General features: G+C 40.6%; 2 protein-coding genes across 2 annotated transcripts in view; both read right to left on the bottom strand.

Annotated features, from left to right (window-relative positions):
• The window catches only part of CDC14A (cell division cycle 14A), a gene marked incomplete at its 3' end in the record, with an annotated part of 54,092 nt that extends 40,174 nt beyond the window's left edge, over positions 1-13,918 (bottom strand). The window contains exons 1-3 of the mRNA XM_082484106.1: positions 13,646-13,918; positions 12,956-13,046; positions 2,595-2,670 (exon numbers count right to left, since the gene is read on the bottom strand). Of these exons, the coding sequence (XP_082340232.1) occupies positions 2,595-2,670; positions 12,956-13,046; positions 13,646-13,751 (273 nt within the window). The 5' untranslated portion in view covers positions 13,752-13,918. The remainder of the gene's footprint in view (positions 1-2,594; positions 2,671-12,955; positions 13,047-13,645) is intronic.
• A 6,605-nt stretch (positions 13,919-20,523) lies between these two features.
• Positions 20,524-26,106, bottom strand: EXTL2 (exostosin like glycosyltransferase 2; the record flags this gene model as incomplete). Its single annotated transcript, XM_082484047.1, is given in 7 exon segments — positions 20,524-21,117; positions 21,728-21,798; positions 23,152-23,579; positions 24,839-24,908; positions 25,367-25,378; positions 25,381-25,554; positions 26,049-26,106. Coding segments are annotated over 7 exon segments (1,305 nt in total). The 3' UTR covers positions 20,524-20,625.
• Positions 26,107-27,258: the final 1,152 nt, after the last annotated feature.

Below are 27,258 nucleotides of genomic sequence, written 5' to 3'. Positions count from 1 at the left end.
GCATACTCAACCAGGTATATAAGAAATCATGGCAGGAGTCACCTAGTCTTAAGCACTGTGATTGCCTCAGGATCCCAAAAGTGTTGCAGTATGGCAACAGCAACCATCCCACAGCAGTGGCTGGATTTCCAGAGAATGATAATCTGCAGTGCCTTTTACTTCCTACAATCAGCCCATTCCTGCTGTTGGTCACGGGACACAGTTACCCTTAATGCAAGGGTATGCAAGCAGCAGGTTGCCCAACAGGACTCTTTCTCCCTGTCATTAGTCCAATCAGCACTTCCCATCTCTGAAACACTGATCACAGTCTGCCTACAGTGTCCCCCTGATGCCACCTGAGAATTACCAAACTTTTGCTGGCTCATTGCCTTGCTGGGTAAGTCACAGGTCACGAACTTTGGTCTTATACACACTAGTTCAGGCCTTGTGGGGACACTTGTGAAAGACAGACATAAGAAGGTAAAGGGTAGAAGGGTAGAAACTGTAAACCCATAATTCTCAACTAGTGAAGCTTAGCAATAGTCTTTTGTAGCTAGGCCTACAGTACACATCAGATGCATGCCTCAGCCCTGGAATTTGGTCTTGCAAGCTTACTTACCCACTGCAGATAGTATCTAAATTAGAACAGAGTTGAATGTTTATTTTAACTATTAGAAGAGCAAAGCTTACATTAGCAGGTATTGGCCTACTTCAGGGGTAACACCACTCAGCCAGACTGGAATCTATCCATGTGCAAGTTTCTATACCACTCAGATGGTACTCCAAGCTTCAGCTGTTTGATTCCAGGTATTACTTTCAAGTGGTTGCACTATCAGGTTACCCTTCTCTATTATGCACGAGTAGTTTAAGTTAACCTACTTGAAGTTAGCCTTGGGTAAGGTAGCAGCAACAAAATGCACCTCCTCCCAGCTGAGACTATAGCTGAGCTGCATAAGGTTTCTCTGTCCTGTTCCTGACCACCTGTGCTCTTCACCTAGTACTGCAAGTGTCTGCTTTTTTTCAAAAAAATATAAATAAGAGTTACATTAAAATGATGACATGGTTTGCTAAATCAACCCTTCAAGTGTCAGAGTTACTAATTCAGTTTCAATTTAGCTCCCTTGTGTATTTTTTCCATTATAATATATGATCTTTACGATTACAAGCCATTTATGATGAGCAACTTGCCTCATTCAATGCAATGACGGTCTTATAACAAGAATAAAGACTGTAGAGACATTCCTGTTTACTACTGATTAATACTGATAGTAAATATCTCAGGACTCATGGGATTTTGCCAGTTTTGTTCATACTTCCTGGGTGAAACTCTTCACACCTAGGGTCCAGTTTGAAGGTGTTCTAGTTCAATTATAGAAGTATGAAGGTAGACTTCAACAGTGTTACACAAGACTGTATTCAGATCCCAGAATGATCAGTCTCAATTTGAATCTAGAAAAAACAGAACTAATGTCTCTCGTTCTCATAGGCACAGTGAAAGTTAGAATAGTAGGTTTATTATTGGTTCTTCTCTGGAGTAACCACTTCACAGAGCAAGCATTCTCTACTATCTTTAATAGCTCAGATATAAGGTCACAAACAGCAGAATTAAGGTGAAAAAAATAGATTTCTAGTGAGTGAGCATCATTGGTCATGTGTTTGAATGAGACATCAGCACTGGAAAATGGGGTGATAAGATAATGTATTTATAAGCTCTATTCAGTGTTAACACAGAAATGGTAAATCCAGTGTTTTGCCAATATGAATATAGGCATTCAAAATTAGAAATACTAGCGTTTATTTTTTTTATTTATAACTAACTTTCTGTAGTAAGCAGCAGTGTATTGTTATCATCAGAACTACCTGTTGCATTTACAGATTCTAGACAACTTTATAAAGAAAGGACCAACACTTTGCAATCGAAAGAAAAAAGCTACTGAAGTACCCAAAGAAGATACCAAAATTTTCTATCTCCAGTTAAAAGCAACTGAAAATTGCCTTGAATCAACAACCATTATATGGAAGCAAGAAAACAAGAAAGCTTCTACAAATTAATTGATAGGGAGTGACACTTCTACAAGTAAGACAGGAAAATGAACCATCTTTACATGTGTAAAAACACATTTTCATAACACCTATTATAAGTAACATTTTATTAACTGAATGAGATTTAGAAGTTTTAAGTTTCCCACTGAGTGAGATTTAGTTTAAATAGTGTGATTTTGGGGGCTGTGTTTTGTTCTTGTTCATGGATGTGGCTTTTTTGTTTGTTTTTTTAAAATATGTTTTTTCAGTTATTCATACTAGCATACACGCTTTGTTAGCTTCAAACCCATGAAATACCTAGAATTATTTTTGTTACTATTGTCTTGAAACTGTAAGGTTATGAAAAAAAGGTGAACACATCCTTCAGTGCCTCACCTGCTAAGCAACAAAGAGCATATTCATTTTTACCACTCCTCAGAGGGAGAAGAATTAAGAACAAAGAATAACCTTAAAGGTTAGTAGTAACCACCTAGATGATGAGCACCTAACAACTACTTTCGAACTGGACGATACATTTTAGTTGAATTTCAAAACACAAAAATATAGGTACATTGTTTTTAAACAAAGCTTACCTTTAATTTCTTATTTAGTTTACAGCAGTATCTGTATAACATTGCCAAATTTAAAGGTCCAAAATCTCCATAGAAACTGGGAGAAAAAGAACAAAAAGTGTTATTTACACAAGAGTTAAGTAAATTTCAACACGCATGCTGTTGATAGTTCAAGCTACAAATCAGTAATTTGTGGGGGATACCAAGTAGCCAGCATATACGGTGCAACAGATAAGCCCTTTATTAAGGACAACAGTAACAATTAATTTGAAAGCACCTGTAGCTTTAGTTTAAGATGCTCCAGTAACTACCTTTTCCATTATGTACACACACTAACTACAGAATTCTTTTTCTTCATCCCATGATATCCAGTCTGGTTTTAGCCAAAACTACAGAGTTAAGAACTTTAAGACATGATCTACTACCCTTTAAGCCATGATCATGTCATCCTAGATAGAGGTTCTACAATTGTGTAAAATTAGAATATCATTAGATACTATGAAGAATGAGCTAGATAAAATTTACTACCCATGAGAAATTCTATATAATCATGTACGGTCTTGATCTGTCTGAAATTCTGAAATTTAAGCTTATTTCTTTTTAGCCTGTCCTCCACTATTCCAGAGAGTACATATTACATACAGACTTTACATATAATTACGTTCCCCTTTGTCCCCCACAATCCTGTCTCTAGGCTGTGCTTCCAATTTATTATTTATTTCATGTCTTCTGATGGTTCTTGCTTCTCACTTCTAGATTCTTCTTAAACATTCATATTACCTTTGAAGCAGCAATCACTGTCCTTAGGATAAGAGCTAGTAGCAGTAGTCTGTACAGGAAAGTTATCGCACAATAAAGGCAAGTTCCTGCTAAGGATTCACAGTACTCTTCCTAGCTAACCCTTCATATAAACACCTTTATAAGCAATAGCAGCCTTTACACAAGCAACATATAGTGACACCTTTTAGAGCTCTCCTCCTCCCCACCCATTGAGCAAAATTGATCAAAATATAAGTTGCAAGCTTTCTCTAATATTTTTCGGTTTTGTGTATAGAAGTCTTTATCCTGACAGTCTATGAAAACTTGTTGATGCACATGTTACAAATTACAGCGAGATGGACTATAACTTAAACTGTTTTAATCTGCTCTGCCTTAAGTCTTTTGACAAAAGAAACAGGACACTTCTTGCCTACTGACAAACAAAACAATCCATCAGTATCTGAATCCATGTTATTTGGGGCATGACAAAAGAAAAAGGTAACTATGGTCTATGACTTCTTGGCTTTAAAGTAGCGAAAACTTACTGAAATCACGTGATAGATTAGGCGGTAGTACCTTTCAAGCTTTCTTCCCTGTGGCAGAGGGTTTATTTTTCAGGAAAATTAATTGTGTTCCAGTTAAATATAAGAAGAAAAACTTTTACTTTGAGAGCAGTCAAACATTAGAAAGAGGCTGCTCAGTGAGACTGTGGAGTCACAACCCAATTGTACAAGGCCAAGCAACCTGCTCTTGTTGACCTTGCTTTAAGACCAAGGGTTGGATTAGATTATCTATGGAGGTGCCTTACAGCTTCAGCCATTCTGCCATTCTAAGTGGACACAACAACAAAGGAGGACTGCCCTATCTTTTTGGTGCTTGTTAATATTCTCCTCCCCACATTCTCTCTAACAAAAAAAGCCAAGCCCAGGGCAAAAAGAGAATTATATTAGTCTGATCACCATCTAGGACAGTGACTGCCACACCAATGCTATTTCAGTATCATCTACTTTGCAGTATCAGATGACAACATAAGTGTTTGCTAAGATACAGTTCAACCCTTCAGTAAAAGATATTATGACATAATGCTTAATTAAAGAAGCTTATTAGCTGGGTAAAAGACTAAGCGTTCCAACCCTTCGGACTTTATTTGTAGGTTGTACAACAGTTAACTAACTCAAAATTACAGAGGCAGTAAAGCAGGGTTTAACTTTAGAATTCCTCATCTTTTCTTAGTTAAGTCTGCCAGATATGGTCAACAGTTATTTTTAAAACACAAACACTCCATACAATTTAAGAGATGAAATGAAAAAATTTATTTCAAGAAGGACAAGTATGAGTTACAACAAATAGGAAATTATAACTGGAGCTCTAACAAAAGAGTAAATATAACTTCTAGAAAAGCTATATAGAGGCTTACTAACATCTCTTCCCATTCTGCTGCGCTAACATTTCTGAATCAAAAAAACAACCCTATCTCATTCCATGAACTTTAGGGTATTCTTCCACTTAAATATGATGGAAGAGTAGAATTTACAATTTTAAGATTATTTTTTGAAAAATACTTTTTGAAGTATTGTGAAAGCGTGTGGAATATGATAGTTACCAGAATCCTTTTTTTAAACCAGTGTGAGCAAAGTAGCTTTGATCAGCTCAAAGATATAACTGAATACACAGTTTATTTAAAGCACAGTAGTAGTACAGCCATGCTTTAGGATAAAAGTTTTTATTACTATTCATTTGCTAGAAGTACATCGGTATGAAGTCATATATCCAATTCAACTTTTCCACATGATTAAACTCAAACAGAAGTGTAGGAAAAGCACACAAAAATGAATTTACAAGTCAACTTAGCCACAACAGACAAGTTACTCACTATTTTGGTGGGGATAAGGATAAAATACATTTATTGAGTGTATCAATGAAGTAATTATATTTCTACAAAACAAAGCTATCCAGATTCTCTCAGCTGCCAAGTTAAAGATGTGACAATCTTAGACCAACTACTTGTCCATCACTTGTTACCATTAAGTATGCTGTGCTTCTCAACATGGGCAGGGGAGGGAGTATCAGTGCTTAAGGCTCTGGTACTACCACTGTTTGTTTATGACGCAGAAACAAAGTATTTCTCAGAATCCAAACATAATCATAAAAGAAAAGCACTCTCAGTCACCGCTGCACCAGCATTATTACCCATATACCAAACACTGGCAATTCCCATGTGATTTACACAACATTGGCAATATAAACCAGCCATTGGCTTTGTTGATAAGACATTGTGGTAGATATGTGAGGGAGGAAGGTTGTTAAATGTATAATTTTAACTTTCTCCATTTAATAACTCTAAATTGGAATAAGCTTGAACATCCTTTTTTTTTTTTTTTAAATGGGGCTAACAAGCACTTTACAAGCCTCCAAATCAAAGAGTTCTCTGAAAGACAATACAAGGCTCTGTATTGAAGTCAACGAGCCCTGATCTACAAACCCCTTCTTGAATTTATATCCTTAGAACTAAATACAGTTTCTGACATGTTTAAACAGAAGGGTTTAAATTACGTACCCTCATTACTTTTAGTATAACAGGCCATTCTTGTACTTGAATTGTAGACACTAGATCCTAACTCACCCAGAGGATTTTCTTCTTAAGAACAGAATTTTGACACAGAGTTAAATATACGTGGAAGATGGGAAATGGAGGCTAAGGGAAATGGGGAAGTGACACATCAAGTCATCATCTGAATAACGAATTTTATCTGGCAAAAAGTTGAAGATTAAAAACATAAAAGAAATCAAATCTTATTATAGGATAGTCACTGATAACAGTGTGCCCAGTATCATTTAAATTCCATCTCTTTTACAGGTAATAGACTTTCTTTGTATCTAGAGGTTTTAATACGCATTTATACACAATAAGAAATACGGATGCCTCTGAAGCTTAAGCCAGTTAAGAGAGACAGTCATTTATAATGGAGGTGGGAACCAGATATGAGGAACAGAAGGCAAGTATGGTATTAATCTACATTTAATTGTATTTTGTTTAAATCAAGTACTTAGATGATAACTTAAATTATTCTTCCCCCTCATCCCATGGAAACTTGCTATCCTCATGCTTCTCAAACTAAGAAGCAACAAACCCCCAGAATATACTAGATGAATATTTAAATACTCTACCTCAAAAATACTACCGTAATGCTGCCTGGAAGCAGTAGTATAGGTTTCTTGTATCTATATTCTCCTTAGAATAGACTCCTAGAACCACTCCTTCCTATCAGTTCTTATAACATCCAAGGTATTCGCTGTATTGCATCATAGGAATGGTCATCCACCTAGAAAGTCCAGCCTGTAAAGAGCTCATTGGTCTACTTTGTCATGCAAGCAGTTACCGTACATTCTTCCAGGGAATTTAATGGTGAAAGAAATGTAGTCCACAACTCTTTAAGGACAGCAGCTCCAGCTGTTTCTGACTGCAGTTCCAAGGGATGCCACGTGAAGGTGCCATGAGTCAGCTCAAGCCTTGGGTACCTCTTCTGAATGCTGAAGTCATTTTTTACTAAGCATTTGAGTACCACTGACCCTAGTACAGCAGAAGAATGATAAACAGCTTTCGTATCTTCAGCTATCAAATGGAGTCTGTTTGTGTTCAATGAAGGAATACTGTATCCTGACAGACTTGGAAATGAATTGATAACCTTCATATTAACATCACAATCAACCTATTTATGGACAAGGTATTGAGTTACTTTTCGAAGATAAATTGCACTACTTATACATTACCCAAGAAGCCTGATACCTTCCCCCCCACAGATGAATACACCAGAGTGGTAGTTTTATACTGCCATTCCTTTACAGTTTTGTGATACAGCAACAGAGGTATGGATAAAAGGACAAAAGATTCCTATCTGAAAAACTATTTCAGGATTCTTTTTTTGTGACAGACCTGTGTAAGTTCAGCATTATTGCTACACTGAACATGAGGGTACGCATGCATTCTTATCAGGCTGTAGGCATTTCCAATAGGTTAAATATGGTCCAAAGCCTAATTACCACATTGGGAAAAAAAATAGGACAGATCCACCAAGTCAGTTCTAACAATGCAATAACACTCAGAGGGATGACATTACTTGCATGGCAGCTTACTCAATTATTCATTTTTTAATTTGAAAACAGAGTTTAACAGTTAGAATCATTTTCTGGAGTATGTACACCAGAATTGGGGTACAACTACTCCTTCAGATAGGAAGCTTGCCTTCTTGGAGATGAGCAACCATATAAACTCATTTGTCTGCCAAAACAGAAGCAACCCAAGCTTGCAATTACTCAAACTGAAGGATTAACTACAAGAACTGTAGGAACTAGCAGAAACACAGCTTCCTAACTGCAAAACTACACGAATTTTCCAACATTTCACAAAGATCCAGCTTACTATTAAAATTAAGCAATGACACTGAATTAGAATAAGAAAAACATTCTCCAGTTGCTTTTCTCTCTCCCCCTTTCCTAGACTGGACTACTGGAACATTCAGGTCACAGCACTGTAAGACCCTTGCTGCACGTGCTCTGAATCTAGCCATTAAGCAGTGTAAGAACCAGCTACTGCAGAAGTGGCCAACTGGCTACTACAGCTAAATGCTTCATAAGCTGAACACATCTTACATGCAACAAGATTTCTGGGTGAAAGCCAAGAGGATCAGTCCATGCATTCATTACAACCTAACTGCTGGTCAGGAAATCTTACCTATTCAGTCTTCTTTCTCCAACTCCTGTTTCCTAGAACATGTTCCTTCTTCCTATTTCTCAAGTGCATGAACAAAGGTGGGATGCTCAATGGCACACTCTCTCTCTACTCTAGCCCCACCAATTCCAGTAACACATGAATTGCTAGAAGCTTTCTTACCTGGGCTGAGACAAAATCCCTAACGCTTAATACTACTTAGGGACTGCGCACTTCTAAATAGACAAAGGATGATAGAGCAAATACAATGCTAGAAATTATGCATCACCCCACTCCTCGCATCTGAAGGTAGGAATAATGCAGAGGCTCTGGATTATGCAAAACACCAGGTACTCACTCCCTTTCCCCTTCAGTGTTCTAAATTCTCCTCAAAATGAGGTCCAACAAGAGCTCATAGATCCAAACTATAGATGATTACATAGCTATTCCAGATATATTCATTTTTAATACAATGCTCCTTGATGTCAAGAGCAAAGTATTAGTGCAGAGGTTCTCCCATAAAGAGTTTCCCTAGAGAAGAATCTTCAGGTCATGTTAAAAACCTACTCTCTGGGGGGAGGACAGTCATCTTAACAGAGGCCAATTTTCTCATAAGGGGTTTCCTATATCAAGCTATAATATATATATATATATATAACTGGAGCCTAAAAAACAGATCTGTCTTATCCTGTTACCCTTTTCCTGCCAACAGAAGAAATCCTCAATACTTTTGGCAATTGCTTTTATCTTTTCCATATGGAGCAAAGACATATGATAAAGCAATGTGTGGGTATAAAATTTATTAAACTATTGGACTGGAAAGAACACCACAGGTGTTAAGGGATAACACTTTACAAGTTTCAAATATAAATATCATGTCAGTAGTTTGTGCCCAAAGGAGAAGCCAACACTCCTAGTTCTTAAGATCTTTTGATTTTCATATTTGCAGTGAATTTAAAATCTCAAGATGGAACACAAAATAAAGCTGGAGTACTATTCTTAATACTCACGTATAAGAATTAGACACACAAAAGCTTGTATTAGTTCGTATATGAAGTTTTTCTGCTCTGTATTTACACTCACATTGATAGAAGTTAGGAACCCATTTCCCAACTTCTAAGGTTTTTTTTGTTGACTTCAGCTTATTAAGTTATCTTGGTCATCTGATAGTGAAGTTCAAGCCTTCAAAAGCTACCGATGTGAACAAGGAACGCCCTGTTCTCTGTGTGAAGCAACAGCTCTGTTTGTTGTAACAAGGCTAAGTTAAGTTTCCTTTTTCCTTTCAAATGATAGAAGCCACAGAATGATGGAGAAGTTCAGGTTTCCTATGCAAGTACTGTTACTGGGTAGCCACAGAAAAGGAAGCATTTAAGCCAAACTAAAAATAAACTAGTTAACCCTTACTCTTCTCACAGGAAAGAGAAACTGCTTCTTTGTATATACACATGCAGTGAAGGAAACAAGTCAAAGTCCTAACAGTACTCATTTAATATCACTGTAGCTAAGCATTTGAGTCTTATGCTACTGCTGCCTGAACTCAAAGTGGCCACTAACATTATGACTCCTGTGAAATGAGCAAGCAGCATACTATGGTTTGAAAGAAAGTTTTGACATAAAACATAGCATGTACAGAGACTATCATATTAATTACTTTTACAGCTGCTCACAAGATGTCAGAGACTAGATCTGCAAAGCTGTTTATACAAGAGATCCAAAGTCAGAACAAATGCCTGAAAAAGATCATTATGATTTATGAAAGCTGCCATTATAATTTATCAGTAAGATTCCCGTTTCTCATTATTTAAATTTTAATGTTGTTTGAGAAAACTACTCAACAATAAAAAGGACATTAAAAGTTGCTTTGATAAAAATACGTGAACGCCAAGTTAACCAGTCAAGTGTACTATTCTCAACCCAGATCTGTTTACTGAAAGGTGAAACATGAAAGACGCTATTCTTAGAGAATAAAAAGCTTCTTACTAGCGCCTAACTCATTAATTGAGGTCTTGCCAAGGCAAGGCTTGTCTATTTGCCAAATGACAGTCGTCATCAAGATGGATTAATTCTCATTAAGTCCATTTTCCTGAAGTAATAGTTACCTGCACTACATTAGCCTGAAAGACTGAATTCCTTCATAAGCAGTAGTGCAGACTTTCTCAGGAATAACCTCAGAGTTTCAGAAAGAAACTGACAAATCTCTTACAGAAACAGAACAATCAAAAAAGAGAATTCAGAATGGGATAAATTCATTCAGGTTTCTTGTTCCCTAAACTGAGAAATTTACATACCATTTCTCTAGTATAATAGGTTCAAGGTTAAATTGCAGCACATTTAAATAAAATAATGACAGTTCTAGTAGCAAGTTCCTAGTCAGCTAGGACTTGAGATGTTCTTAAAAGCATTTAAGCCTATCTTTAATATTTTTAAAAGTGTGAATTATTAAATAAGCGAAGACAGTGTTATGAATTCATTAGAAGAGTTGACAACTTCAAGTGAAAACTGAAGACTAAAGTACTCAAGATTATATAACCACACTTTGTGTACAATTTAGTGATAAATCACGTGATAAACTACAAGAACAAGTCAGCATTTATCAGACCAAAACTTCAAAAACCATTAGATCTAGCACTACAGTTGTTTTGTTTAATAAATGGGGTATACTATTAATAGACATTATTACTTCCTTATGTCTCAAGAGTGGAGGAAAAAAAGGGGAGCAAGGCAGTGAGATTTTAAGTACTATGTGATCCAGTAACATGCTCTCTGTAATCAAACCACCCCAGACCTATATATTCATGAGGCTTTCAGATCATATATTGCTTCAGTGAAAGCAGACTGACACCTCAGTGAAGTCAGCTAAATAGATTTCTGTAACACTTGATACTTAAGAATTATCACTGAAGTTAATAGAATAACAGCCCAAAGAAAAGCAGTTTACTTTCATGCACAATGAAGTATCACTAGAATGATGCATCTAAGCCAAATTAAGTCAATAAACAGTCATATTAACAAGATTACTTACGTACCTCACAGGTGCCAAGGATTTTGTGAGAGTAGACATTCTCTCCTATCCTCCTTGTAACAATCTGAACAACTCTTATTTGATTAAAAACAGAAGTGGCCATGAAATTCTCATCAGCAATAATAGCACAGGCAGGCCATTTCAAAGGAAGGCTCTGGAAACCGCTGTTCTGAGCTATAGCGCTTGCAAACTAACTTCCAAACATTTACTTTGCTATCATGTAACAGCTAATAATAACCAAACACTTTCTCAGTAAGAAGGCTGCATTTTTGATAAAATGAGCAGAAGATCTGGTGTATTAAAGTTACACCCCACTAGTACTTACAGACAACCCCTGATGTCAGGCCCCTCACTTTGCTATGCAGTCTGTGAAACAAACTGATGTCAAGCTTGCTGATGAGCATAATGAAAGCAAGTAAAGCTGTAAAATCAGTATTTCCCCAAGAACCAGGAGACTTGCATTCTATTCCTCATTTTAACTCTAGCTTTTCAATTGCAGAAAGATATTAAAAAAATATTAAAAAAATAGTAACTCTACTGACACCTGCTTTTACTTCCCTGAGACAATATAAACTTCCTCAGAGAATCAGGCACGGGTTTACTACCAAATATCGCATGTAGTGATGGGTGCTGTAATACAAGTATCAGGGAAGAGTTTAGCACTCTCATGTAAAAGAGTTAGGTTATTACACACAAATCATTCACACCACCTGGTAAACTGTCACTTAATTTCTACCTCATATGATGTTTTAGCAATTTAATTTGAGAGCACAAAAGGAAGAGTACTATTACTGTATCAAATATAGGATGATACCTTTAAAGACCAAACAGATTAGGAACCATAAATTCAGAAAGTAAATCATGAGTTACATGTGCAAAGTCTTTAGATATGCCCTAGAAGATAAAGGAAACTTTGCTTCCTTTCATTATCTTGTAATTATATCTGGTATCAAGTTACATCCTGGTATGTGGTTAACAGGTAATTGGGCTAAGGAGTATACTTACCGAATTTCCTTTATCCATGTTAAAGAAAATTACTTCCCCCCCCCCCCCCAATATCTCAGTACTTTTTTTTTTTAAATATGATACTGTCCTCACACAAAATACCCCAGTTACAGCCCTTGGTTAGTACAACCATTTGTAACTAACAGACTACAGAACTGCTCCCCCTTCCCATTCCCAAGATCAAATCCCACATAAGATTCCTTCAGCCTTCCTAGAAGCACAGAATGATTTAGGTTGGAAGGGACCTTGAAGATCATCAAGTTCCAACCTCCCTGCCATAGGCAGGGACACCTCTCACTAGACCAGGCTGCCCAAGGCCACGTCCAGCCTGGCCTTGAACACCTCTAGGGATGGGGCCTCAACAACCTCTCTGGGCAACCTGTTCCAGTGCCTTACCACCCTCAAAATCAAAAACTTTTTCCTAATGTTTAATCTGAACCTGCCCTCTTCCAGTTTAAAACCATTCCCCCTCATCCTACCGCTACACGCCCCAGTAAAAAGTCCTTCCCCAGCTCTCCTGTAGGCCCCCTTTAAGTACTGGAAGGCCGCAATAAGATCTGCCTAGAGCCTTCTCTTTTCCAGACTGAACAGCCCCAACTCTTTCAGCCTGAGATCTTCTCCACCTTATAAAGTTCAGATATCCTTCCCCTAGCTCAACCACAATTTAAGACATTTAACTGGTCTTGTAGCTGTTTTTGTGTTTTCTGAAATAGCTATCTTGTTAAACTAGTTTCAGCTAATGTGTAAATATCTTCAGGCTAATTTTATACTCGTGCTTTGTGCAAGCAGCTAAACGGGCCAGAAATATTGTAGATAGTATTAAAGCACGTTGGGAAGAATCTCAGGTGACCACTTTGAGTATGCAAAACAGCCGATCACAATACTTACTTTTCATAGACCAATTCCTCATCAGTACAGAAGTAGTGGGTATTTACGGTACTTTTCGGTTTATTTCGTAAAGTAGCAAAGTACAACCGATCTGAAAGACAGATTAGGACAACAGCGTAGGACCGACTAAGCAGATCGCCACTTGGCCCCCCAGGGCGCGCGCCTGCCACCTCGCCGGCGGGCACGGCACCCCCGGGCCCCGTCCTGCCCCGCTGCGGCCCGGCAGCGGAAGAGGCACCACTCATCCTTTTTCTCCTGCGTGGGAGGTGGCGGGAGCGCGAGTCCCCGCGCGGCCGGCGGGGCCTGCCCACGAGGAACCCCCCGGACACCCCTCGGGGTGGTGGGAAGGACGGACCTGAGGAGGAACGGGGGGGGGGGGGGCGGGGGGGGGGGCGATTTCTGACCCAGACCGCAGCAGCACACAGCAACAGGTGCCAGCGCCGCTTCTCACCGGAAAAGCGAGGAGGAAGGAACCGCTTAGGCGTGTCCCGCAGCAGCCGAGGGGCAGGCGGCTCGCGAAAACCGCAAGGCAAGGGGGGGGCCCCAAGCCGAGCCAGGCACGCAGCGAAGCCCACAGAGCCGGGGGAGGGGGGCGGGAAAAAAGCCAGCAGGTTTCCTTTTCGAGGGAGGCTCTGGCGAACGGGACCCCCGCGGCCACGGAACGGGGAGGGCTCCCCGGCCCGCTCTCACCTTTCACGAACTCCGAGGCTCCCCCCAGTACTTCGGAGGCGGCTGCCGCCGGCTCCATCTTAAACAGGGCGCGGAGGAGGGAGGCGCGGGGCGGTTCCGAACTCATGGTGTCCCCGCGCAGCCCCGGCGGGGCCGGAGCGCGCTGGCTGCGAAGCGACCCGTGGTCCGGAGGAGCCACCCGCCAGTGGCCAGGCTGCTGGGAGCGCCGCTGCCACGGCCCGCATAGGAACAGGAGCGGAGACGAGAACTACCTCCGGGACACGGCCGACGGGCGGGCAGGCAAGCGCCCGCAGGGACTTCAGCTCCGCTCCACCCCGCCCCCAGCCAGGAGACGCCCCCGGATAAAGAGGCAGCGGACGGTTACCAGGCGACCAGCGGCGCTCTAGCAACCGCTTTACCGAGCCTTTGTTTCGCCCGGCCCGGGGCCGAGGCGTGCGAGTGACCGCCCTCCCCACCCCCCTGCCTCCCCGCCTCACGGCAGCCCCGCCCTCCGCCTCACAGCGCCTAACCACCGGGCAGGCAGCCCGCCAGCGCCCCTGGGCCGCCAAGCAGCCGCTTTGCACCCGGCGCAGCTCCGCCCTCCGCCTCCGCCTCAGCCTGCCTCTCACGCTCACCTCCCGATAGAGAACAGCCTGGGCAGTGCCTCAGCGCCCCGCGGCGGTTTTTCCTCTTCCCCCCCCGCCGAAGGCAAAAAGCCCCACAGAGACAGAAGGGGGGTCTTGAGGTACAGCTGGCCGGGCCCGAGGCAGCGGGAAGCAGACCTGAGCCGCAGCTAGTACCTCAGCAGCGCAGGTCCGGCTGAGGATGGAGGCGAGCGAGCCGCGCAGGCCAGGCCGAAGACCGCCTGAGGGGAGAAGGGAACGGCTGCGCCGGCAGAGTTCTCGCTCTTCTACCTGGGACACTTATTCGCGCGGGTCCCGGCCCGGCCGGGTCTGCACCACCGTTTCGCCTGATCGACAAACCGACCCACCAATCAAAAGCCGCCTTCCCACGCCTCCAGCCAATGAGCGAGCGGTGCCTGGTGAAGCGAGGGGTGCTGTTGCCGGTGCACCCCGCGAGCGGGGCTCTCCTCAGCTGAGCCACGGCTGCGGTGATTCCCGCACGACGGCCGCTCGCCGGGGTTTCTGTCACCTGCCGGGCCCTCCCTGCTTCCCTCAGACGAGGAGTTGCATCTGCCGGGCAGCGTTGTCCGCTGGCTGGAACTGAGGGGGAAGCAAAGATCTCGGGGAAACCGCTTGAGAACAGAAGGACGACGCGCACCCCCGTGGCATGAAGGATAACTCACTGGTTCGAGCTATGGGCTCCCGCTCTCACTGAGAAGTCGTCCAGCGATGAAGAGTTTCACGTATGCTTCTAAGGCTGTCGTAAAACTGCACAAAATTACTTGGAACTTAGCGTTTTAAAATAGTGAAAGATTGACTTTCCGGTGGTTCATTTGCAAAAGCTGAATTAGCTTGTTGTCTGCAATTAACTTACAGCCAAAGAAACAGCAGCATTAAAAGGGTTAGAAATGTCTGTCTTCTATCACCCTCCCCTTTAGAAAGAATTAGTAAGTCCCAAACAGAGCAGACAGTCCATTTTATTTTTACAACTAAACAAGCAAAAGGTTGCAAAGGAGAGGTACCTTACCAAAACAAAAAACCCACCCTTGAAACATTTTAAAAAGACATTGTAATCCAAAGCAATATACAGCCCTGAGGTCCACATTGTTAGGAAAACATGGTGACAATACTGTAAATAATCTACTCTAACTACCAGTTCATACAATTAATTCTAGTGTGTCTGCAGGTGAGGCTAAACATGAGTCTGAAACACTTTTGACTTCTCAATTTTTAGTCTCGTGTCATAAGCACTCGATAACCTTAAAAAACCTTACAAATATGCTGAAGTACTACAGAAAACACTTCTTTTGTGCAATTGATTTGTAGTTGCTTAAACTTGGTATTGGTTATAATAATTTGTACCTGTGTTTGTACATTCCTCTTTTTTCCTCTTTTTCATAGCTCCAGAACTAATATTATTAAACATGACTCTCTTTGGGCCTGGTCCTGTGAACATGAGTAAGAAACCTCATTCTCAGTAGTAAGTACTATTCCATATAAGATGCTTGCAAGACTGAGACCATAGTCTTTTGTAACAGCAAATTAAATAAAGGTTGTTGGAGGGTACTTGCTTTTCATGGAAATCAACGTTTATCAATATTTTGCTATATTGTTCTATGACTTTCACTTGTATTTAACCCTTAATTAAATCAAGTATTTCATTCACAGGGTGATTAGGCCCAGTACAGGGTGATCAGGCCCAGTCAGCATGGGTTTGTGAAAGGCAGGTCATGCCTGTCAAACCTGATCTCCTTCTATGACAAGGTGACCCACTTGGTGGACAAGGGAAAAGCTGTGGATGTTATCTACCTGGATTTTTGCAAGGCTTTTGACACAGTTTCCCATAGCATTCTCCTGGAGAAACTGGCTGCTCATGGCCTGGACAGGTATACTCTTCGCTGGGTAAAAAACTGGCTGGATGGCCGTACCCAGAGAGTGGTGGTAAATGGAGTTAAATCCAGTTGGTGTCCAGTCATGAGTGGTGTCCCCCAGGGATCGGTGCTGGGGCCCGTTGTCTTTAATATCTTTATCAATGATCTGGATGAGGGGATCGAATGCACCCTCGGTAAGTTCGCAGACCACACTAAACTAGGGGGGCGTGTTGATCTGCTTGAGGGTAGAATGGGTCTGCAGAGGGATCTGGACAGGCTGGACAGATGGGCTGAGGCCAATGGTATGAGGTTCAACAAGGCCAAGTGTCAGGTCCTGCACTTGGGTCACAACAACCCCATGCAGCGCTACAGACTGGGGGCGGAGCGGCTCGAAAGCTGCCTGGCAGAAAAGGACCTGGGGGTGTTGGTGGACAGCCGGCTGAGCATGAGCCAGCAGTGTGCCCAGGCAGCCAAGAAGGCCAACACCATCCTGGCCTGCATCAGGAATAGTGTGGTGAGCCAGACTAGGGAAGTAATCATCCCCCTGTACTCGGCACTGGTGAGGCCTCACCTCGAGTACTGTGTTCAGTTTTGGGCCCCTCACGACAAGAAGGACATTGAGGTGTTGGAGCATGTCCAGAGAAGGGCTACAAAGCTGGTGAAGGGTCTGGAGGACAAACCTTATGAGGAACGACTGAGGGATCTGGGGTTGTTTAGCCTGGAGAAGAGGAGGCTGAGGGGAGACCTTATCACCCTCTACAACTACCTGAAAGGAGGTTTTAGAGATGGGAGCTGACCTCTTCTCCCTGGTCACAAGTGATAGGACAAGAGGAAACAGGTTCAAGTTATGTCAGGGCAGGTTTAGATTGGATATTAGGAAGCATTTTTTCACTGAAAGGGTTATTAAACATTGGAATAGGCTGCCCAGAGAGGTGGTGGATTCACCATCCCTGGAGGTGTTTAAGAAAAGGGTAGATGAGGTGCTTAGGGACATGGTTTAGAAGTGGTGGTGTTTTTATCAGGGTAGGTTAATGGTTGGACTTGATGATCTTAAAGGTCCCTTCCAACCTTACTGATTCTGTGATTCTTTATTTACAAGCAGTTCTCTAAGGGGTAACATACTCTGTGTAAGGAAAGAGGCAATATATTTTCTCCAGAACCATAGTTTTTTTTAACATCCTTTTTTACTCAAACTTTCACTACAGTTCAATGTAATATACATTACTAAGTCTGTGCTTCACACTACTTGAGGGTAGTTTGTATGAGCACACTCAAATTAGCTTTAACTAAGGCATCTTGGGCAACAAAAGCAAAGGTGGAGCAGTGTAACAGGCTAGCTATCCCGTATCTAGAATCCCTAGATACGTAGTTTGCGTTAAAGCCTATTATTTGTAAATCCATCTAGCTAGGCTGGTGAATCTAGGAGGCAAACATGACTAGAAACTGAAGACCCACTGTCAAGTGTTGCTTGTATACCTTTTGCAATTACAAATATGCAAATACTTTCAATAATCTTTCTCTTGTAAAAATATGTACAAAATGACCTCCATGTTTTTTCAGCTCCAGTATTGTCTCCCATAGCTTTTATTATGATTATCTAATGAATTTTACAAGGTAAAATGCCAGCTTTAAGAATGTTTACACCTCATAGAATTCTATTATAATCAATTCCAATTAATATTTTTAACATTTGATATCAAATATCAAGACTACAGTGACATCTTGTGGCATTTTTTTAACCATAGGTAAAGATGCAATTTTCTTGTAGTCCTGTTACATCATTTTAAGACTATATCCTGATTTTCTCAACAGGGATTTTTTTAATATATCTTTTAGATACCATTTTTAAAATCCTGTGTTGCATAAACATTAATTTCTATAGGACATTCAGAGGTGGTGATGAATCTGTTTAGACTCTAAAATACTTCCAAATGACATCTAGATAATCTTAGAAATCATCACATGCATATTGTTTTGTTAGTGAAATATATTACTGAGAATTTATATTGCTAAAGAATCTTAAGTCACTTATATAAGCATCAAGGGATAAAAAGTTACCAGCCTTTAAAAAAAATAAACAACTGAAACCCTTTTGGTTCCTAAGCACAGTGAGTTATGGCTAGAGCTGAAGTCTTACCTTTGGATTTTCTTTGCTATCTAAGCCAAACTACTTAAGGCTGTGTTTTTTGATGGCTTTTTTTCCTCATGAGTGGGCCTTACCTAATTTAAGTGAATGTATGTGCCAATGAGTACACGTTTTTTAAAAAATGAAATCTTGGTGCTGCTCATCTGTATGCAAACTGTGAGCTTACTTTAGACATCCAACACTGAAGAACTTGGTCAATAATCTGAAAATAAATACACCACAAATCTGTTTTGTGTATTTTATTTTACAATAGTACAAATTAAATTTACCAGTATAATAAAAGCTTGTTCTATTAATTCTTTCACTGATACAGAACAAAAAAAAAAACCCCAAACCCAACCCAAAACAACTCGTCCCCCAACAAAGAAGCCAATGCTGAGATTTGGCTGAGTTGACAGTACATTTCACATTTTATAAGTAAGAAGGTAAACAACATCTGTGAGTCCTCACAATTCTAGTTGGTACTGCACAGAACAGAAATTACAGACAACCGGTAAGTAAATGAAATGCAATAAACTACCACTAGGAAAGCTGCATTTCTGGAAAGATCATAGACCTGTTTGTATACCGATCATCACTACAGCACAATAATTAAAAACTACTTTTCACTATTACAACAAAATTAAGCAGACTTGACATTGCCATTTTAAGATTTTGCCCTTTAAATCTTGCAAAAGTACTAGGAAGACTTCACTGAACACAAATCAAATCCTTTAACACTGATAGAACAAGGGAAAAGAATCTTCCATTCCCCCAGAGACTCACACCCAGAATCAGCCCTGCTGTAAGGAACTTGTCACGTTTTTCAACCACTTTTTGTTCAGCTAACTTACTACAAAAAAATGATAAAATCATACACCATTTGTGCAGACACTATTTGTGTACTAGATATTAGCTGTTATTGATTGCCCGTAGATACCTTTGAACCGATACTAAGAACCAATTAAAAGCTGATGCAGACGAAACAAGATCTACTTTGGATGCCAGATTTGGTTGCTCTCTGTGATCCAGGAAAATCACTGTCTTTTGTTCTTTCCTCTGTACCACAAAAATGTTCTGTAACTGCAATGGAAGAGGTTTGTCCCATCTATGTTAACATCTTTCCAGAACTACAGAGTACCAATCTAACAAAAGCTGTTAATAATAACTCTGTTTCTTGCTATAAACAAAGCCAGGAAATTCAGAGACTGATAGTAGTCCAGCCCTGTCAAATATCACTGTACCTTAAAGTACTTTTTTTTTTTTTTTAAATAATGCTTTACCCATTCGTTGCACATTTTAACTCTGTTGTCATAGCCACCAAAAATAGACATGAAAAGAAACAAAAAGTAAAGTAAATACAGATTTGAAAGTGTAGTTAAAAACCAAGTAAGCCTGTAATATTACAAAATTTACACTCTGTAATAAATGCAGAACAGCTTGCTCTTATTAGGAATTGCAAAGAAGACATTTTTAAAAATTGAGGACTTTCTTGGGCACATTTTTTAACAAGGTACATGCAGAATATCAAAATAAAACTAAGTACTAAGAGTATTAATAAGTATTATCCCATCCATTTCTTCTGGCTGCTTATGTAAGTTTTGTATTTCATGTATTCGTGTTTCTTACATTTCTAACTGCTAGGTTTTACTTTTCAGCTGCTTGCAGTGTTTCAGCAACTCTAGGCAAATTCACAATAGGAAAAAAAGCCTCATCAGAGATTATTTTCCTCTATCTCAGCAGTAGCAGATATTGTAGACAATGATTTTAGGACTATCTGAGATTAAGGTGAGGTACTCTTTTCTGGCTTGCTTTCATAGCAGCTTCATGAACATCTCAGAATACAGAATAGCTTATATACAAACTTCAAAGGGGCTTTGTACAGGAGTGTAGAAGACTGGACAACAGTTTACTGGAGCCCTTCTGTAGTTTCACTGGGAACTAGGTAGGAGGAGGTGAGGAGAGGAGCGGGAAGGCAAGAAAGCATCTCAACATGGAACTATCAAAAAATGCATAGACCTCATTTGACTAGATCCATATATTAAAAAAAAAAAATCAAAACATAAGTACTGAAGAGTAGGAGTGCATTTTTGCCTGCATGTTCCTGAAGAACTGGCCTAATTAACTGTAATAGCTTTTCACGTTTTAAGGAATGAAGATGATTTCATCAAATCTAAACATTAGTATATATTCTTTACTCAAAACTTACCTTGAAAATTTAGTAAGAAAGGGGAAAAAAAAAACAACATGAAAAGCCAAATGGAAAAAAATTCAGAGGCTACAAATAAGGATGGCCAAGATGCAGTAATTACACCTTCTCTCCTTGAACTCAGTACAATTCACTGAGTATTATTTAATATTTAACTGCTTAAATGCATTGGCTTACATTTTATTTTTGTGATTGGCATAATTAGGAAAACCAAACTGAGAAATCATGATATTAGAATATTTTAAAGGCATGCCATCATAAATATTAACTAGTTTATTTACACAGTAAGATCTCTGTAACAAATGCTCTGCTCGGTGCCACATTCCAGAATAGCCACTGTTAGTGTCTTTTTCTAAATTTCTTATATCAACAGGCTTCACAAACACTCCAGAAGGCTTTCCAGTATGCTTGGCTACCAGAAAATTCATAGCAATATCATCACAATTTTGAGTTTCATCTATTAAGGCATAAACTGCTTCTGGCTGTCTTTGAAAGTCTTCCAAATACCCACTATGAAAAAATGCCGCACCAATAAGAACCATAGAATAGTGATCTCCATTTCCAAAGCCAGGGTTCTGCAATTCGAAGCTGCCATAACTGTATACACCTGAAGGAGTAGAAATGTGCTTTCTAGGAACAAATCCCACTATATGCTCTGGAAATTGCTGAAAGAAAAAAGAAATTTAAAAAATGAAAATGAAGCCCACACTGTGAAATGTGCATTATGTATTTTCATAAGAGATCATAAGAGATTTATGCCCTTTTTTTTTTTTTTTTAAAAATGAGAGGAGCACAAGATTATTGCCAGGAAAGAATGAAATTGTTGGCATGTGGTCCTTTGATCTGCATAAATGCTGCAATTAAGTACAGTTTTGCAAAACTGACACAGTATGCCTCATTCCACATCATGTAATCCCAAGAAACATCTATCCACAATTTGCAGCTGCATATTTGGCACTCAAAGTAAGTTTACAATTTCTCTTAGAGAGAAAAAAACCACATGCTTCCGTTTTGCAGCCTACTATCAATTTAAATAAATTCAGCAGTCAGCAACTTCAGAATTCTTGTACAAGAAGTGTTAAAAATTTGAAAGTTACAGATTACAGGTATAGCTACCAGTGAAGAATATTTTTGCAATTTCTTCAGTCCTTCTAAAATTGAACTTTATAGCTAGAAAATCAATGGTAAGATATTATGATAAAGTATTACTCTAATTAAAACCATTAATCTCAATTGTAACTCGCAAATACTGCTGGCCAAGGTGGAAAACATTACCTGCCAAACAGAAAAGGCAAAAGCAAGGTCATGAGCACTGACCAGTGTATCATCATCCATCATTAAAACAGCTGAAGGGAGAAAAAAAAAAAAGAAAAACTTTTAACTTATCAAAAGATTAAATACATAAGCACAGTATGCAGCACAGTATTTGACAAGTTAACTGTCAAACTTCTATAACCATTATGCTAAAGTACAGAACTGAATTATAACTCCTTGAAAGCAGACCGAGAAAACTTATTTAGATTTCAATGCTAAAGCAAGGTTGCAGCTTTGTGGTAACTTGAAGCAAACCTAACTTTTAGATTATTTGCCAGGCTGTAACAAAACTCAGCAACTTTTCATCATCTATAGTGCAGCTGGACAAATAGGCGTTAGAAAACTTGGGAGTGTTTGGCAAAGCAACTTAAAATTCTAGTAATCTTGTGTAAAAATCCAACTAAAATAAAGAGGTAAAATTTTATACTAAGAATACTGTATGAATCTCATACACTAAAAAATTGTATCTATCTCCTCACTACTTGCAAGTTCTACATAAACAAGCTTAATAAATTGCACAGGTAACATTCAATATGATTAACTACAGAAAAAGAGGAAAAGGGAAGATATTCCTAGATCAGAACTCCAGGTGCATTAAAGCTTTTTAAGTTTATAGTCAGAATAAATCCTATTACAGTAAATAAAACACTTGGGAAGTTGAAGTTTCTAGTGTCTTCCTAGAAGTCATGGGTTTTGAGTAGCAAGGCATGTTAGGAAGGGGGCAGTAAATAAAATTACCTTTACTAATCATGAGTAAGGTCAGGTCTGTAATGGAACATATGGGGTTTTTTTCCACTTGAAACAAACAGGGCTTATTGTTGTGCTTCTCCTGGAAAGATCTTAGGAAGAATATTTAGATGAACAGCTGAAAGACTGGGGAAAATACTCTTAAAAAGGATGCATAATTTGAGATAGAAAGCCAGACAGCTAGGGAAGAAAGTTTCTCTGAAGAGCAGAACAAGCTTGAGAACTTAGTCTTAAAATGAATGGATTAAATCAAGTCTTTACCAGATGATTGAAGTCCAAATTAATGCAGAGACTCAACAAATACATGCACTATGAATTTCAGTTTACGCTATAAAGGCAAGAGAGGCTGAACTACCTATGTCTGCCTGATAAAGGAAATGGAGAACAGACACAGTTGCAGAAGCCCATGAAATGCATTTGACATCCCCCTGTTTTTCCTTACTCTTCACTAACAGCCTGTAGCCTGCTGCTGGTGTGCATCTGATAACATAGGTTTCTTCTGTTTTGTTCATGTTCTATTAAGTGGACCGACAGATCCATGAATTTATGACATAGTCTAACTCAAATGCATCTCTTTTAGCATTCAGATTTTACGTGTGAAAATAATATTCGTAGTAGCGATAAGAACTGCCAATTACCTTTTGTTTCCAGCTCAGGGAAATTCTGGAGTCTGTTCCTCATGCGATTTACAGTTTGAACTTTAAAGACAACAGGGACAGGATGAGGGCCCAAGGAATTCCACATTTCCTCTGGTATCTTCTCACCAATGTTGTTCCACACAACAATTACTTTATGTAGGTGGGGGATGGCTTGATAATGATTTAAAAGCTTTAGCAGTAAGTCAGTTCTATTATATGTCTGCATAATAAGAGTAAATGAATCCAAGGCAGACTGACTCTGGGTTTTTGGTTCCCTTCTCAAATTGGGCATTTTCTCATCTTTGATATTGGGAAGCAAAGCTGTTAAAGCACCTGCCACAAGAAGTAAGACAATGATCACCACAGAAGTGAAGCGTAGTAGGCGGATCCCCGTAACTCTTCCTGGAAGCTTACAGAAGTGAAAATACCTTTAAAACAAGTAACAGGAAAGGAAAAGTCATTAATCCCATGTATAGTTTTCTCCCTTACTTGAGCAAAATTCCCACATATTAAGTAGACTTTTCATTAAGTAAATAAATAAGAGGATTTTAGGATGACGGCCAATTACTTTCAACTATCAAGACAGATACTTCTGGCACTCAGTTTCTATGTTTACTTGCTTTTCACTTCTTTGGTTAACTTTGAATTTAATTGTTCTGAGAAAATTAGTCTAGAGTAATTCTTCAACTCTAGATTGTTCATCATCTCTTATTTTCTCAGTACTGCATTTCTGATTGAACACCAAAGCCATCCACCTGAAATCAGAAAACAAATCTGTAGAGATTCAGTATTTTCAGCATTGCAGGAGTTCAGCCTTAGCTAGGAAACAAAAGGGAGAGAAGGTGCGTCCTCAAGACCTCCAGCAGAAAGCAGGAAGTTAAAAGCTCTTTCTTTTTCCATTGCTCGGGCACCATACACAGAAGGAACAATTTTTGTCACCAATTTGCTGGACTTTTTATCAATAATTTGTGTATCTGCTCAACAATGGTTATTATGTGGAAAATATAATTCTGATTGTACTAACTGTGGCTATTAACACAGGTAGAGCAAAAGAAACATGCCAAATGGAATAATGTAGGAATGCAACAACATCAGTAACAGCTGGTCTGCTAAATCTAGAACTCAGCGGAAACTGAAAACGTCAGATGCTAGGTGCTATGTATCAGCTAAAGGGGGGGAGCAGCCTTAGCATAAGGCAGGGGATTCTGGATCCTCCTGATTTTGGAACTAAAGAGGAGCTATTAAAAAGTGGCTCCTACAAAGGTAGCCCTGACACTCATGCTGCTTAGGTAGTACTCCCCGTTCTCCAGACATTTATAAACCTTAATCTCAGCAGGATCTGGCAGCCACTGCATTCCATAGTTTGCACCTCAGATGTGTCATCCACACCTGTTCTTCCTCCTTTTTTCCTACTCAGATGATTAGTATGAATTAAATACATGATGAATATTCTAAGCTAACTGCTAAACAGTTACTCATCTATACATATTACTCATGTTACTCCATTAGTAATTTCTAGGCTTTCAGCAGCAAATTCTGATCAAATTAAGTGAGACGGGACAGCCCCATCAATAACAATTTTTGAGAGAGTATCCATGTGTTTTTTCGCATAAGTTTTGATTTTTTTTCCACCATGCTTGAAAGTATGAATGTAAACTATTTTAGTCTAAAAAACCTCTCAACTTACCTCATTGTTGCCAAGTAGGATTGGTTTTCTCCCCTTGTTTTTACAGGACAGTTGTTTGTGATCTTTGAATCTGTTGGGAATTAAAGGGACTCTGTAACTGAAGATCAGCAGTTATCCCACATGCTACCCAGCATTCTTTTACAAGTAAACGTTCCTCTCGGTTGCTACTTGATGTACATGTTCTTGGCAATTATGCAATCCCTTTTCCTATTGCTCCGTTGAATAATGGTCTCTGCCTTTCAACAAACACTCCAGAAAGGAGTTATTACACCAGTTGGTTTGAAAGAAAACCACAGCGTATGTCTCTGCTTGTAAAATTGTTGCTTTGTACCAACGCAATGTCTATGTGTCCCACCCTTAGGGGCAACTACAGAGCTACAAGTAGGTCTCCAGAACATCATAGTCTGTTTCTTTGTTCACCAGGCACCACTAAAATATGTATTTGTCTACTACAGTCAGGTAAGTAGTCCCAATAAAAATTATTTTTTCTAGCTCATCCCCATCACACTCTCCTTGCACCAAGCTTACCAGATGTGTTAAAGGTTTAAGACATAGCATTTTGTTCTTCCCATCCGGTTTGGCAGCTTGGCAGAAGGGAAAGCAAACATTAGTGTAAGCACAAAACAGAAGGATGCACAAGATGAGGGGCTGCAGCCTAAAAAACCTGCATCTGTTAAGGCTCCTACATTGTTGGAGGGATTTTTGTTCTTTTAAAACTAGTTGAACAAAGAAAAGGAATTTTGATTTAGGAATAGTACTATAAAAGGTTAGAGAGCAAGAACTTGTAGTTAATAATTGAACCTATGTGAAATTTTGTAAGAGTAATTTAGGTGATGTAAACTTACTTCTCAGAAGTAGAGTTGCCAATTTGTGTGGATACCAATCTAAACACGTCCACACATAGAGGCCTTCCCAAATCTGAGTTCCAATTTTACCACTAATTTATTTTGTGAGGCTGGAGAGCTCATTGAAACTATTTCCAGAAGTTAATCTCTTGTTTTGGTTGCTTCATTTTATAGGTGTAAACAATCATGCCCGACTTCTAAAGCTGACTGGCAGCAGTGGCTACTCAGCGTTTCTTAGGACCACCAAATCTTGGTCATGAGCTTTTAAAAAGGTGAACCTTAGATTCTCTTTACCCAATTGCAACCTATCACAATACCTACCAATATTACTGTAACGATTAATTAGTTAAAATTTAAGAGCATACCCAAGGTGAAAGTGTAAATATTTAGTGTGGTAATGAGACCTCCTGGCTTGCCATACATTCTTGTGTTTACTCAATTACATACAATAGGCTGCAATGATAAGTAAGGATTATATTATTATATATTCTCTAATTAAAATAAACGCCTGTATAAAGTTTTTAGAATTAGCATCATGGCACTTTCCAGTAAGAAAGTGCCAATCAGTATTGCCAGTTAAGAAATCTCAATGCACGATTGACCTCTTTAAAAATTTCTTACGGTATCCCCTGTAGAGAACACCTCTTCAAAAGAAAACTGACGAAAATAAAACCCCTATATCAAAGTACAGTATTTTAAAACCTCATTCCAAGAAAAAGACTTCTCGAACGGGTTCCCCTCTCTTCGTGGGCAGTACCTCATCGTAGCATCCCACCACGGCTACAGCAGCAGAAGCGAACAGCTTCCCCCCCAACCCCCGGGCAGGGCACTCCGCCCGGCGGCCCCTCACGCACGGTTCCGCTCACCTTCCGGGGAGCGCCGCTACCGCCGCCTGCTTCCCCCGCAGCGGGGCTGTGCTTCCCGGGCGTACCCGGCGGCAAGGCAGCGGAGCGGAGAGGAGGTGCCGGCCCGGTTCTGTTCGGCTCGCTCGCGCAGGCCGCTCCGGTGACTCAGGGACGGCCCGAGCGGGACCGCCGCAGCGCTACGACGGCGGCGCCGCCGTACCCCGCTTCCTGCGGGGCGTCCCTCCGCTTCCTCCCGGCAGGCCCCGGTTTGTAGTTCGGGGTCCTACCGCGGGCGGGGAGCTCCCCCTCCCCGCCCGGCTCCGGCTGTCACCCCGCTTCCCACAGTGCGGCGGTACGTCGCAGCTCGGCTCCGGCGGCGCGGGGGCGAGGCCGCCGCCCCAGCCCTGTACCGAGGACTGCCGCAGCAGCTGCTCCGGGAGCACCGGGCATCGTGAGTGGGACGCGAGCGGCTGGCACGGGGCGGACGGGAATTCACGTTCTAGGGCCGAGTTGGGTTTTTCAGCCGGCGGCGCACGCCCCGCTGCGTGTGACCGACAGCAACCGGCACCAGCAGCACCCGCCACCGGCAGCCCCGGCCCCGCCCCCCTGCGCGAGAACGGCTCCGCGGCGACACGCCCCCACCGCCCCGTGCGCGGTGGCGGCGCGCAGGCGCGCAGTGGCCAGCCGGAAGTGTGACTGGCGTGTGTGGCCGGCTGCGGGGGCAGCGCTG

Source organism: Vanellus vanellus, assembly GCF_965231255.1.
Source record: "Vanellus vanellus genome assembly, chromosome: 5".
Lineage (NCBI taxonomy): Eukaryota > Metazoa > Chordata > Aves > Charadriiformes > Charadriidae > Vanellus > Vanellus vanellus.
The sequence above is the reverse complement of the archived record's forward strand: the minus strand, read 5'-3'. Positions and strand labels throughout refer to the sequence as shown.